At 47.4% G+C, this 13,891-nt stretch overlaps 2 protein-coding genes across 6 annotated transcripts; one reads left to right on the top strand and one right to left on the bottom strand.

Moving 5' to 3' along the window:
• Window positions 1–4,667: 4,667 nt before the first annotated feature.
• Window positions 4,668–11,484, top strand: CENATAC (centrosomal AT-AC splicing factor). Of its 5 annotated transcripts, none has more exons than XR_007453627.1 (12): window positions 4,672–4,867; window positions 4,997–5,160; window positions 5,570–5,668; window positions 7,804–7,935; window positions 8,062–8,128; window positions 8,204–8,266; window positions 8,598–8,662; window positions 8,812–8,917; window positions 9,809–9,839; window positions 10,886–10,975; window positions 11,028–11,182; window positions 11,269–11,363. XR_007453627.1 is itself a non-coding variant. In XM_049612346.1 (12 exons), exons 1-12 carry the CDS (start codon window positions 4,748–4,750, stop codon window positions 11,414–11,416), a joined length of 1,218 nt encoding a protein of 405 aa, XP_049468303.1. In that variant the 5' UTR covers window positions 4,679–4,747; the 3' UTR covers window positions 11,417–11,484. The 5 variants fall into 5 exon arrangements, 4 of the variants coding, with proteins under 4 accessions (XP_049468332.1, XP_049468325.1, XP_049468303.1 ...); XM_049612346.1 differs by having other exon boundaries at window positions 4,679–4,867; window positions 11,050–11,182; window positions 11,269–11,484; XM_049612354.1 differs by lacking the exon at window positions 7,804–7,935 and having other exon boundaries at window positions 4,682–4,867; window positions 11,050–11,182; window positions 11,269–11,484.
• Window positions 11,485–11,593: 109 nt separating this feature from the next.
• On the bottom strand, window positions 11,594–13,630 carry RPS25 (ribosomal protein S25). Its single transcript, XM_049612471.1, has 4 exons — window positions 13,521–13,630; window positions 13,192–13,287; window positions 12,471–12,654; window positions 11,594–11,692 (listed from the first exon to the last, which is right to left on the bottom strand). The coding sequence occupies exons 1-4, from the start codon at window positions 13,521–13,523 to the stop codon at window positions 11,598–11,600; spliced, it is 378 nt and encodes a 125-aa protein (XP_049468428.1). The 5' UTR covers window positions 13,524–13,630; the 3' UTR covers window positions 11,594–11,597.
• Between the last annotated feature and the right edge of the window lie 261 nt (window positions 13,631–13,891).

Raw genomic sequence — 13,891 nt, 5'->3', positions numbered from 1 at the left:
CGAGTGAGTGAGAGAGGAATGAGGTTTAAAGCCGCATCGGGATACCCCAGACATTCAGACAGTGCTTGAAGGCAATACTGAATTTCCCACAGGGCTGCAATGACCTTTCTCATTCCCTCTCCTGCTCTCCCCTCTCCCCCCAGGAGATCTGCACAGAAACAGGGCTCCACCCTCAGAACCCAGGGCTTCAGCTATCCTCAGTGCAGGAGGCAGTCTTTGACCTTGAAGAACTGACCCTTCTACCCCAGGCCATTGGCCATGAGATCAGCCAAGAACCTGACCTGGGGTTATACCTAAGCAGAAAGTATTTGTGGCACCATTTTAAGATACACTGAACTTTCCAGGAATGCAACTGTTATGTAAAATGAAGGATGATTGTGCTTTTTTTGGTTTGGAAGTTGACCAAGAGTTGTTTGCCATTTCAGAAAATCACTTCACTGACAGCAAAGCTGCTCTGGTATTTAAGTCACCAATACCACATGCCTGTATCAGATTGTGTTTGTGTCTGCTGCACTCACGGGGATTCTGCATGTATAAACAAATCTTTATTACATCCAGGCAGCCGATATAAAGACAAAGTATTGTCAATAGTCGTATGACTGTCAGCTCTTAAATCTGAGCTCTTCACTGTAAGTATGTACAAATTTCCAACTATCTCCTTTTCAAATACAGTTTATCCATTGAAATACAATTTCCCTTTATTTTTCTGTTCTATTGCAGTTAAAGTGTTATATTGATCTTTTCAAAATCGCATGTGTAGGTCAGTTATTTTATTAGTAAGATTCATTCCAAGGTGGTAAAGACAGTCTACAAAATGTCTGCTCTGTTCCTCGGGTGTTAAGGCTGATGGGATAGAGAACCACTGAACCAAGCAACATATAAAATAGAGTCCCTGCCCAGAGGTGCTCACCCACAGTGACACTGGTAACCAGTGAGGACAATGGAATAAATCATGTTTATGTCCATCCCCCCAAAGCCTAGCGTGGGGCCTGTTAGGCAGTTAGAATGCATTATTTGTGAGGTGCCTGGGTGGTTCAGTTGGTTAAGTGGCCAGCTTTGGCTCAGGTCATGACCTCACGGTTCATGAGTTCGAGCCCTGCATCAGGCTCTGTGCTGACAGCTCAGAGCCTGGAGCCTGCTTTGGATTCTGTGTCTCCTTCTTTCTCTGCCCCTCCCCCATTTGCACCCTGTCTGTCTGTCTGTCTCTCTCTCTCTCAAAAATAAACATTAAAAAAAATGCATGATTCGCCACTAGTGACTTCTCTAACAGGCAGATTCCATATTCTCTGGAAGCACACCTAACAGCAATGAGCTCTGTCTAGAGCTAGGGAAAAATTCTCACAGGAGGAGTTAGCCCTGGGTCTTTCCCCAGGTCTAGAAAACAATAGCTGGCACTTGTCGAGAAGCACCCAAAGCCAGCCATGCTCTGCGGGTAGCTGCTTCTGCTCCTCTGAGGCAGAGGTGGAGGCTGGGAGGTACAGAGGAGCAGCGATGGGGTGGGAAGGAAAAGTGACCTGTTCCAAGGAAAAGACAGGACAGACACATGCAGGTGCACTGTCCGTGCAGAGCCCGATGGGGTCTTGAACCCATGAACTGTGACATCATGACCTGAGCCAAAATCAAGAGTCTGACACTTAACTCACTGAGCCACCCAGGTGCCCCTATCCAGAAAGTCATTTTAGAGACTTTCTTAAAACCAGAGTCTAGAGGATAAATGGAGCTGAAATAGACCAGACACTTGGAAACCAGTTAGAGAGATTTTGTATGAACCCAAGTAAGAGAGCAAGGGAATTGAAACAAGGTATGTTCTAGGAGAAGAAAAAAAAAAAAAAATAGAGAACAGGCTTTAAACATCTCAGAAATCCAGGGGCACCTGGCTGGCTCAGTCGGTTAAGCAACATGACTCTTGATTTTGGCTCAGGTCATGATCTCACAGTTCATAAGATCGAGCCCAGCATTGGGGCTATTAGCATGGACCCTGCTTGGGATTCATTCTCTCTCTCCCTCTCTCTCTCTCTCTCTCTCTCTCTCTCTCTCAAAATAAATAAATACAAGAAATCTCAGAGGGGTGCCTGGGTGGCTCAGGCAGTTAAGCATCCGACCTCGGCTCAGGTCATTATCTCACGGTTTGTGGGTTCAAACCCTGTCTTAGGCTCTGTGCTGACAGCCTGGAGCCTGCTTCAGATTCTGTGTCTCCCTCTCTTACTTCCCCTCCTCCACTCATGCTCTCTCTCTCTCAAACATTAAAAAAATAATAATAAAAAATAAAAAGAAATCTCAGAAATCCAAGAAGACAACTTGGGTGGGGTGGATATGGGGACTGACTAAAAGCAAGTGTCAAGATAACCCTCCCCCAAACTCCAGGCTTTAGCTTGGCTGTATTCAGTGGAAGCATGATAATAGGGGATGTTCTGAAGTGGAAGACGCTGAGTTCCATTTCACACAAGTCAAGTTCGGTGGGCAACTGAATGAACACTCGGTAGTGGAGAACTTTAGGGAGACGGCTTCGAAAGCAAAATTGCAGGGGGCTAAGAAGGTAGAAGTCGAAGCGATGTAGACAAAGTAGCTTTGGAACAAATGAGGCAAACAGATGACTGGGTTGATCTGCATTTGGGGTTTGATGAAATGAAGTTTTGGAAGGTCAAGTGAAGTAACAGGTTGCCATAAAAGTATGGTAGAAATAGTCCTGGGATCCGGTGGGTAGAGCAAAGCCAAGGACCGAAGACCTAGACCAGTAATTTTCAAATTTGCTTGATCATCGGAATCACCTGAAGGACTCATTCAAATGAAGCTTGCTGGGCCCCGCTCCAGAGTTTCTGATTCAGTACATCTGTGATGGGCCCAAGAATTTTCATTTCTAACAAGCTGACAGGCTCTACTGTTGCTGACCCGGAGGCCACACTTTGAAAACCTAGACCAAAGTCGCTGGTAGATACTGAATAGTTTTCTGAGTGAACTGATTAGAGCGCTCATCTTCAAGAATGGAAGATGGTGGTCGGGATATAACTGCAGAATTTGAATTCAGAGAAGGAGCAATTTGGGGCAGACAAGATTCAGGATGGACCCTCCCAGGGAAATGATGGGAGGTCAAGGAATCGAGTGTTGTGGGGTCTTCAAAATGAGTCACATCTGTCAGAGGCCTGAATCTAAAGGGGAGCTCAAAGAGGAAGTCAAGATCTGAAGGGGAGTCTGGCTACTTTCTGGGCCTGAATTATGTATAGTTAACTGAATATCCACCTACAGACATGGTGGCCCATCCAGGTTAATGCGCCAGTACTGGTAACAAATGTAAGGGAAATTTGGGACTCTGTGCTAGTTTTGTGTGGCACATTCTTTTTCTTATCTTTTTTTAAAGTTTATTTATTTTGAGAGAGAGCAAGTGGGGGAGGGGTACATAAGGAGAGAGAGAGAGGGGGGAGAGGGAGAGGGAGAGGGAGAGGGAGAGGGAGAGGGAGAGAGAGAGAGAGAGAGAGAGAGAGAGAATCTCAAGTAGGCTCCATGCTGCCAGTGCAGAGCCAGACACAGGGCTTGAACTCGCAAACTCTGCAATCATGACCTGAGCCAAAATCAAGAGTCAGTCACTTAAATGACTGAGCCACCCAGGTGCCCCTGTCTGGCACATTCTAAAATTTTTTTTTTATTTTAATGTTTATTTTTGAGAGAGAGCACGCATGTGCATGTGTGCAAGCCGGGGAGGGGCAGAGAGCGTGGGGAATGGAGGATCGGAAGCGGGCCTTGTGCTCACAGCAGAGAACCCCACGTGGGGCTCGAACTCACAGCTAAATCATGACCTGAGCTGAAGTTGGACCCTTAACGGACAGAGCCACCCAGGCACATTATACATTATGTAAGTAAGGTCTGCGCTGGGCCTCAGGTTTTTTGGGGGGGATGCTCTAAGGTGGAGATCACAGCCTGGGGATTCCAGCCATGTAAGGGAGCATTTCACCTTAGACCCTCAGGCTTAGGGGAGCAGGACAGACAGGAAGGCTGTTCCTTCTGGGAAAAGCAGCTTGTAAAGAATGAAAATTCCACTAGATGAGCATGTTTACAGAATAAAAATGTCTGTTAACCCTCAGCCATGATTCTGTACCCTTTATAGCTTCCCCTTTACAGGAACAGCTGCTCAGAATACCCCGCAAGGGTACAGCTGTGATTAGGTCTTAAATTAAGGCCACCTCCAGCATGTATTCCTTACTGCCAGCTGGTACTGATGAACACTGAAACCCAAGGTGCTGCCTTTGATGCTTAACACCTGTGCAACCTTCCACAAAGTTCCTTTCTCTCCGTGCCTGTTTTCCCATCTGTAAAATGCCGGTAACAGTAGTGCGTCACATTGTTTGGATCAGGTCAGGCAGGTAATGTAAAGCTCTGGACATTAGTGAGCACCCTAATAATACTAGTTATGATTTGTTGCAGTGTCTGATGCGGGTCCTTGACGATGCCCCGACATGCGTGCGATTTGTGGTCCTGCAGTGTCCCCTGTTGCGTGTGTCCTTTCGGTGCATCTGTACAGCGGTGCTGCCACTTTTTCTAGGTAGACGGCATCTGGGGATCTTGAGGACGGCTGGGTCTGCGCGTCTACGGGGAGCCCCGGAGAGGACTCGCGCAGCCGCAGAAGGGCCTGCAGTGGCGCCTGCCGGCCGCTGGGGGCCGCAGGGGCCGCTGGGTTCGCCCCGCCCCCGAGGGGTCAGGGGTCACCGAATGGCCGGAGACCGGCAGGTCGTCGCGGGTACGCGGTCTTGGGCCCATGGCGCCCGCGCAGCGTTGCCCTCTGTGCCGCCAGACCTTCTTCTGTGGTCGCGGACACGTGTATAGTCGCAAGCACCAGCGGCAGCTGAAGGAGGCTTTGGAGCGGCTCCTGCCCCAGGTGCGGGCGGGAGGCGGAAGGGGGCCGCGGCCCGCCTGGGGGCGGGGATGCGGGCATTGCGGTGAGAGCGCGAGGGTGTGGGGTGCGGGGGGGACCCCTGGGGTCCTACACGGCCTCTCCCCGCCGCAGGTGGAGGCCGCCCGCAAAGCCATCCGCGCCGCTCAGGTGGAGCGTTACGTGCCGGAGCACGAGCGGTGCTGCTGGTGCCTGTGCTGCGGCCGTGAGGTGCGGAAACACCTGAGCCACGGAAACCTGACCGTGCTGCACGGGGGGCTGCTGGAGCATCTGGCCAGGTGAGAAGCGGCCTGGGAGCCTCATCCAGCCCACTCGCCTGCTTGTGTGGGAGGGAGGGTTTAGGAGTGGGGGAGAGGAAGACCGCTTTGATGGTCTGATGAGGGCGGATTGAGTCACCTTTAGGCATTGCATTCTTTAGGGGTAGAAGGGTTTATGGCTTCCATGGCCCCAGCGGTAGTGGTGGGAAAGCCAGCTGGGTAGCTGGCTCGGGATTACCCCGCATCGTCTATCAGATGCCTCTATTTTTCTTGGAAGAGGGAGACTGGACATCTGGAAGAGACTGATAACAGTATCGTCAGCCTTGCCCAGAGGCAGAAACCCCGATGTCAGTGTGCACTACGTATCTGATGTCTGCATAGCTGAGTAATGTTTTGTAATAGATCATTGAGATTATTCCTTCCTTCTCAGCCCGGAGCACAAGAAAGCAACCAACAGATTCTGGTGGGAGAACAAGGCGGAGTTCCAGATGAAAGAGAAGTTTCTGATCTCCTCCCAAGACTATGCACGGTAAGTCATTGGTAGTGAAAGGTGAACTAACAGAACAGGGCTTCTCTGGGTCTGTGTCAGGTTCTAGAGCTTCCTCTACTAATTGGAAAATTCAGTAGGGACTTCATAAGTATCTATCGTTTTCATAGCACTCATGGTGCTAGGCACTATACTGGACACAAAAGTGTGACAGTCCTTGAAAGGTTTATATCTACTTGGGGGGGGGGGTGGGATTTACAATGCCGTTAGCAAATGGAGAATAGTATATAACAAAAATTGACTATAACCAACTATTTAAATGCGTGGTACAGAGAAGATGAAGTCCTTTAGAAATAGAACAGGCTTGTTATAGTGTGCAAGAAACTGGTACTCCCCAGTGTCAATAGTTTTAGACTCTATTTTAACTGGCCTCTGAAGGACCCTGAGAAACTGGGAGTGCAGGAAGCTGGTCAGCACGGAGTGGGGGTGAGTGCTGACTGCTTCAGGAAGAGGACACAGGCAGCCTCACACTATGTTTATTGGGACTATATTGAGATTATGGGGTACGGAGCCCAAGGGGATCCCAGAGCCAAAGTTACAGAAAAACTCATGTCTGTTCTCAGTGTGGAGAATGATGAGGGGATGGTAAGAAATGCCTAAAACTTACTACCTTACCTTCAAATCTGTGGTTCATACAGGCAGGAGATGGGAAACTGAGGCCAAAAAGCACTCACTCCTTACATCCTGACCCAGCTCCAGATGGTTTTGGTGGGTGAATAAAGGATAGCTGAGCAGAAAAGGTTATAATTGAGAATTGCGAGGATGGACACTTTGAACTTTTTTTTTTTCTATGTTTATTTATTTTTGGGACAGAGAGAGACAGAGTGCAAGTGGGGGAGGGGCAGAGAGAGAGAGGGAGACACAGAATCCGAAACAGGCTCCGGGCTCCGAGCTGTCAGCACAGAGCCCGACGCGGGGCTCGAACCCACGAACCGTGAGATCGTGACCTGAGCTGAAGTCGGACGCTTAACCAACTGAGCCACCCAGGCGCCCCTGAACTTTTTATTAGTTTTGACTTCTGAATCTTACAAATTTCAAGGTCACACGCACAAGGCAAAACCAAGCCTAATTTGACCAGTGAAGATACCACGAGCCCTCTTTAGACTGTTCATCACATACACAGCAAAAAGAATACACCTCAAGTGCCCACTTCCCAGGTCCTGGCCCCACCCTCCAGAAAGAACCACCCTGAAACACAAAGAGCTAGCTAACTGCAGTGTGAGCACGGGACACCCTGCTGCTGGGGAGCCCAGTCTGGCCTACAGCTTTAATCTGAGTGGGCAGAAAGCAGCATACTGCCATCAGAGCCCGGAGGTGATGACAGACTCTCATGACGGCCTGGGGGTGTTGGGGGAGGTCGGGAGGTGAGTGGCAGATGGCCCCACAGCAGCTTTTCAGCTCTGCCATCCTCTCGTATTCCAGGGGCATCACACAAGCGTTCGGCTAAGACTCTGATGCTACGGTTCTAGGCTTTGCCCGTAGGGATAGGCACAAGGCTGCCAGGGCACCATGGTAGAGCCATTCCCTCAGCGTTTTACATATTCAAATCAGGCCAGAAAGCAAATCCTAAAATTAACTGCCAACAGTGACAAGTTATCATAACTGTATATAAATTGGTATCACAAAAGAATAAGAATTTAAGTAACTTGAACACAAAATTCTGACCGTATACCCTCAAGAAGGCTCTAAGGACTAAAAAACTGCAAAGAAATTGAGGCTTGCTTAGTTTTTTTGTGATAGTGGGATCAGTAGTATTGGTATTATTCTGATACCTTTACATGTGTATGTAAGATAAAAACAACTGCAAGCATATTGGTGGTGTTCCAAATATGGACCAATTCAAAAGGATAATTGATCAAAAAGGATAATTGATTTTTTTTAAAAAAATGTTTTGAGTACACATGTGCACGTTGGGGGTTGGGGAGAGGGAGAGAATCCCAAGCAGGCTCCATGCTCAGCACAGAGCCCAGTGCAGGGCTCGATCTCAAAACCACGAGATCATGACCTGAGCTGAAATCAAGAGTCAGACCTTTACCAGAGCACCCAGGTGCTCCGATCATTGATTTTCTTACGTATGGTAATGGTTTCATGGTATCTTAGGCTCTTCCTGTTCTTAGGTGCATGCTGAAGTTTTCAGTTAAGTCTCATGAGGTTCTAAAGCCCATTTTTGATTTGGAAAAAGGAAATGTGTGCATAGAAGAGAAGTGGAGCCAGTATGGCAAAATGTTAACAGTGAATCTGGTTGAAAGGTACATTGGTGTTCTTCGTTCCATTTTGATTTTGAAATTACCAAAACTTAAAAGAAAAAGTGATCTGAAGGTCTTTTCATAACTGGCAGGGATTGGAGTTCTTGGCTGACTTGCCTTTTTCTTTAGATTCAAGAAATCCATGGTGAAAGGTTTGGATTCCTATGAGGAAAAAGAGGATGAAGTAATCAAAGAGGTGAGTTGAAAGAAAGGCCTCTGGAGGACCCAACCTTACGACCTTGTACCTAGCTAAGCAGCCTCTCTCCCACAGATGGCAGCTCAGATCCGTGAGGTGGAGCACAGCCGGCGGGAGCTGGTTCGGTCCGTCTTAGAGGTTGGTTTCCCTCGGAGGAGCCAGAGCAGTATCCAAATCCATTTGATCCCTGGTTCTCCAGGCCCAGCATTTCACCTACCAGCTCTTCTAAGAGAACTCATGGACTCCATGCTTCATCTGCTCAGCTTGAATTCCCTTAACTGTCTGCCAGGGGGGCAGGCCTTGTCAGTGGCAATGTGGGCAAGGCAGGGAAGGGAGGAGGGAGGGACGGAGGGAAGTTTGCGAGGACAGTACCCTCCATATGCTAGTTTCCTTCTGAAGGGTGGGAGCATGGCCAAGACAGACTGTCAAAGGGTCCTAGACACATTTATTTTTCCTGAATCAAACTCAGCCTCAGGCAGTGCCAGACCCAGAAGGCGGCTCTTCAGCGCTTGGAAGCTGGAAAGGGACCAACAGGTAAACTTGTTAAGGACTCTTGTTGAGGGTCTGACATGTTAGAGCCTTCTGTAACTTTCTGGCTGGGAAATGGGAACAAAGTTCATCTGTGCCATCCTCCTGGCTCAAGGACCTCATCTGCCAGCCTGGCTCCTGTCTGTCTTTTTCAGTCAAGTGGCCTCCGCCTCGCAGCAGCCTTCCTTCTTGGACCTGCCACCAGCCCCGGAGCTTGACTGGATGGAAACAGGACAACCTTTGACATTCATTGGCCATCAGGTACAATGGATAAGCCAGCCAGGAAGGGCCAATGTCCCCTTAGTTCCCAGGACACCATCTCTCCTGGGTTTCGTACCTATTCTAACCCTTCCTACCTTCCTTTTCTGTGTTGTTCCATAGTATGTTCTCAGACCCATTTCCTCACCCTCCAGTGATCTCATCACACCTTTGCCCCAATGCCTTTGCAGAACCCCCAAGTCCCACTCAATGTAGGATATCTATAAATATCTCATAAGCACTTGAAGCTAACCTCTACCATTCTATTATTCTATTAACTGTGGATGAGTTATTTCCTCTTCCATCACCTGACTAGAAGATGGCCTCCAGATACATACACTTTCCCGCAAGTTTCTATTCCTCCTGCACTCCTGTCCCACAGAAAGTCACTGCTTCACCTATTCTTATGTTGTCTACGCCAGCCATATTGTGCTTCCTGTCTTTGCACATGTAGTTATCATTGCCTTAAGTGACGTTTACCTTCCTTCAGCCTAGTTCAAATGTCACCTTTTCATGGAATGATTATCTGAACAGGTTGCCTGTTATAAATGTACTTAGTACCATGTAAAAAGCTGCAAATATAATGTGTGATTTATGCTCAATTCTCTTCCCCTATGATACATACGCCCTATGAGTAAAGGGTTTTGCTTACCGGCATCTAGCAGGCATTCTGTTTTTGGACATCTTCATTACGGAGACCCAGAAGTCTCTTGAGGACAAGACTGTTTCTCAGTTATCTGTGCTCTTAGGATTTAACTTCAAACCAGGGCACAGAACTAGCACTTGTAGTGCTTCCACTACCCCTCCCCCCCTCCTGTGGTTTGTCCTTTCTCTAGCTAGGAGTATCCACCCTGTCCTGGCTTCTCATCTGGGATTTTTCCCCTCCAACTACAGGACACGCCAGGAATTGGTAACATCCACTCAGGTAAGGCCTAAGGCAGTGTTTCTCAGATGGTAAGAAACAATTATTTTAAAGAGTAAAACTGATTAAGTACTACCGGGGGCCCCTGGGTGGCTCAGTCAGTTAAGCTCAGGTCATGATCTCATTTTGTGAGTTTGAGCCCCATGTTGGGCTGTGCACTGACAGTGCAAAACCTACTTGGGTTTCTTTCTCTCCCCCTTTCTGCCCTTCCCTTACTCGCATTATCTCAAAATAAATTTAGAAAAAATTTTAAAGTACAGTATGGAGTACTATCTTGTGGGTAACAAGATAGAGTTGTATCTTGAATACATGAAAAACTCAAAACTCAGAAGTCATGTAAAAAGATGCTCATCAGAGTAGCTAAAATTAAAGATGGACTGTGTTAACGCTCATATACTGCTATCAGGAATGTAAAATAGCAGAACCAATTGGAAAATGGCTCAGGAGTTTAAAAAGTTAAACACATACCCACTGTTATAGGATACAGACGTTACAAGATAAAAGAAAGCTTACCTGCGCACAGGCTTACAACACACATGGTCACAGCTTTATCTGTAGTACCTCTAAGCTGAAAACGACCCATATGCCCCTCAACAAAGCAACGACAGAGTAGTGCCCAACAAGGAAGGAACTGTTGTTAAGCGCAGCATAGATAAATCTCAAAACTGTTAGAAGCCAGACCAAAACCAGGTACGTCCTAGAAAATGCAAACTAGAGTAACAGAAGCAAACCCATGGTTCCCTGGGGCTGTGAACAGGAATATGGGGAGGTACAGGAAATATTTCTAAGGGTTTTTCTTTTCAGATCGTACACTTTCAATGTGTGCAGCTGTATGTCAGTTATGCCTCAACAAAGGTATTAAATATCAGCACATCATGTCACATGTAAGGTGTGTTTCTTTAAATTAGTCCAGGGCCCTCAACTTCCCAAGGTCCTGGGTTTTGTTTTTGAACATTTCTAGTTATCAATCAGTTAAGAGCTTTTACCTTGGGCAGTTTCACAGTAGCCTAAAACTTTGCCTTAATTTCTGCTGAATGGGTCTTTTCCAGGAGCTACACCTCCCTGGATGGTCCAAGATGAGGAATACAGCTCTGGAAACCAACAAATAGGGCCCTCCTACGAAGAATTTCTTAAAGAAAGTAAGTAAAAAAAATTCCAGAGTGGGAATGGGTTAAGTTTTCCTACTCAAAGAAAACTGTTTACTTCTTTGTAGAAGAAAAACAGAAATTGAAGAAACTCCCCCCAGACAGAGTTGGGGCCAACTTTGATCACAACACCAGCACCAGTGTAGGCTGGCTGCCCTCTTTCGGCCGCGTCTGGAATAATGGACGCCGCTGGCAATCTAGGTATGGGCCCAGTGCCAGGACCCCAACCCACTACCCCTTTGGAGAGATCTCAGCCTTCATCCTGTTAACCCTTCACTTTCTTTCAGACATCAATTTAAAACGGAAGCTGCAGCAAGGAGCAAACAGTCACATAAAGAAAAAAAGCCAAATGTTTCCGGATACTTTTCCAACCACCATGAGGCACAAAGCCAAGCCAACAAACCCATACCTGCTCTTCTCTCTTATCCTTTGTAACTGCTTTTCTTAGGAAAAGACACATACCCACTTATTTGATTTAATAAAGTTTTATTTTCCAAAATGTACAGTTGGTGGTGGAATCTGCAAAAGAAAAAGAAAAATCACAGTCATAAAGCCTTATGCAGCAGGGGGATGTATACTTTCTACACGATGAGCCCGTAGGTTCCTGCCTACCTGTTCATGCATCTTCACCAGCAGCTGGGGCATCTCCACCCTTGGTGTTTCTGGTGTAAATTACTTGAGCTCTGTGCTTTGAGACGAGTTTAATAAGTCCTGGGGAGAAAATAAAGATAAGGTTTTCACATAATCCTATGAAATAAATACTTCACAGACGTGAGAAATACTGAATTTGAGCATGAGAGTTTAATAACAAAGGCAAGCATGCCTATGTTTCTTGGTGATCATCTAATTTGATTTATCCTTTCTAAACGAGGGACCCACTATCTGCTCTTGGGATGGTTACCCTTATTGCACTTTAATAAAACTTAAAAGTCACTATATTTCCATACTAGACACTCCAGGGGCTTAAAATATATATATTCCTATTAAAGTGAGATTATGAGTAGACCCACCACTTGATTTTTAAAACACAGAAATAAAAAATGATTTACTATCAAAGCTTTTAATATTTTAGTAACTGTATTTCGAGAGAGACCAAGAGAGTGTGAACAGAGAAAGGAGAGGGAGAGAATCTCGAGCAGGCTCTGCACTGTTAGCATAAGCCCAAAGCCTCCCATGAACTAGAAGATCACAACCTGACCCGAAATTAAGAGTTGGATGCTTAACCAACTGATGTCCCTATTCTGTGACTCTTAAAGTGGATTTATTCACTTGAGAACACAAGAAATCCCTGTGCTTCACCACATGACACAACACTGGCCAAGAACCCCGCTTTGAGGTCTACCCTAGAGAGAGCATGTTAGAATATTACAATCACTGGTTAGCCTGCGCCCATTTTAATAAATTCCAGTAAAAAACACATTTAAGATGGCTAACATGGTCAGGCCAGTTTTACATGCAAAAGCACACCGGTACGATTTACCCCTCTCACCTTTACTAAGGAGCTCCTGAAGGGCTGCCCTGGCCAGGGAACCTCGAATCTTCAGTCTCTCAGAAACGACAGCTGGAGTTATAAGCTTATAATTGGGAACTTCCTTACAGAGTTTGTCATACGTTGCTTTATCAAACAAGACCAGGTTATTGAGCTTGTCCCGAACTTTGCCTTTGGACCACTTCTGCTCCCAAAAGAAAAAGGACAGTCAGCATTCCCTGGAAGAAATTACTCTTTCCCTCACCAAACCATCTGTGTCACCGGAACTTTTCTTCCATAGCCATAGGAATATACTGCAAAGTTGTCTGTTCTTGCCCTGCAGAAATCTACAAAATTTAGAATTTACAGCAACTCTGCAAACTAAGATTCAAGTAATCTGAAACCAAGATACAAAAAAAAGACCCCGTTGCCATTTACGTTATCCAAGATAAGTTAGATTAAAAAGAAAAAAAACAACCACCCCCGAACACATCTGCAAGAGTTTCGGGTGTAGGCTAAGCCCCACTAAACCAATTAGAACACCACGTGACCATCAGACTACATTCACACTGTGTACCACCCCATTCTTCCAAACACAAAACGGTTTGAGAGCACAATTCTAGTCCTCGGACTCTAGACGCCACAACCTTAAAAGCCATTTACTATACACGTCACTTATTACTACAGCTACACGGGCCCGGCGTCCCCAGTGTCTCCCACTCTTGGAGGACTCCACGCCTACCTTCTTTTTGGCCTTGCCCCCAGATTTGTTCACTGGGTCTTTGTCTTTTTTGGCCGATTTCCCGGCATCTTTCTTCTTCTTGTCGTCCTTGGGCGGCTGTGCGGAAAAGGGAGAACGCAGCCAGATCACACGGCAGCCCCACGCTCCGTCTGCAACGGCGCCCCCAGCCCGCCCAAACCCCACTACCTGAGCACATGGGTGAAGCAATCCCCCCGCCCGCCCGAAGCAGCCCGGCAAGTCTGGGGCCCTGCGTCTGGTGCCGCCTCCACCCCGTCCCAGCGCTTCCCGGCTCTCACAGCCGCACCAGTTTCCCACTCGGAAGAGCTCACCATAGCGAAGCTCAGAGAGCAACAGCCAACAACGCAGCCTCGCTAAGATGTCGGACAGAAAAGGAAGCGGCGCTCACGCACGGGCCCAGAAACCTCCACCCTCAGCAAGCGTTTCCGGGGCAAGGGGCGGAGCCAGCGGCGGAAGGTCGTAGGTCCAGCCCCCTCGTCCAGCGGGCGGCAGGGAGGGTGGTTGTCGTTCCCCAGCCGCGCACCCCGAACACTGTCCGCGGCCTTTTGGACTTTGCCGCTAGTTGTGAGGTAGTCACACGTCGCTATCCCCTGGTCCTGGAAACTAATAAAGAGAGAAAACAATCTGCCGGCCTCCGTAACTACCCCCACGATCCCGCTAAGCGTGGTGCTACAAGTGCGCA

This window comes from Panthera uncia, chromosome D1 (assembly GCF_023721935.1).
Source record: "Panthera uncia isolate 11264 chromosome D1, Puncia_PCG_1.0, whole genome shotgun sequence".
Taxonomy (NCBI): domain Eukaryota; kingdom Metazoa; phylum Chordata; class Mammalia; order Carnivora; family Felidae; genus Panthera; species Panthera uncia.
The sequence above is the reverse complement of the archived record's forward strand: the minus strand, read 5'-3'. Positions and strand labels throughout refer to the sequence as shown.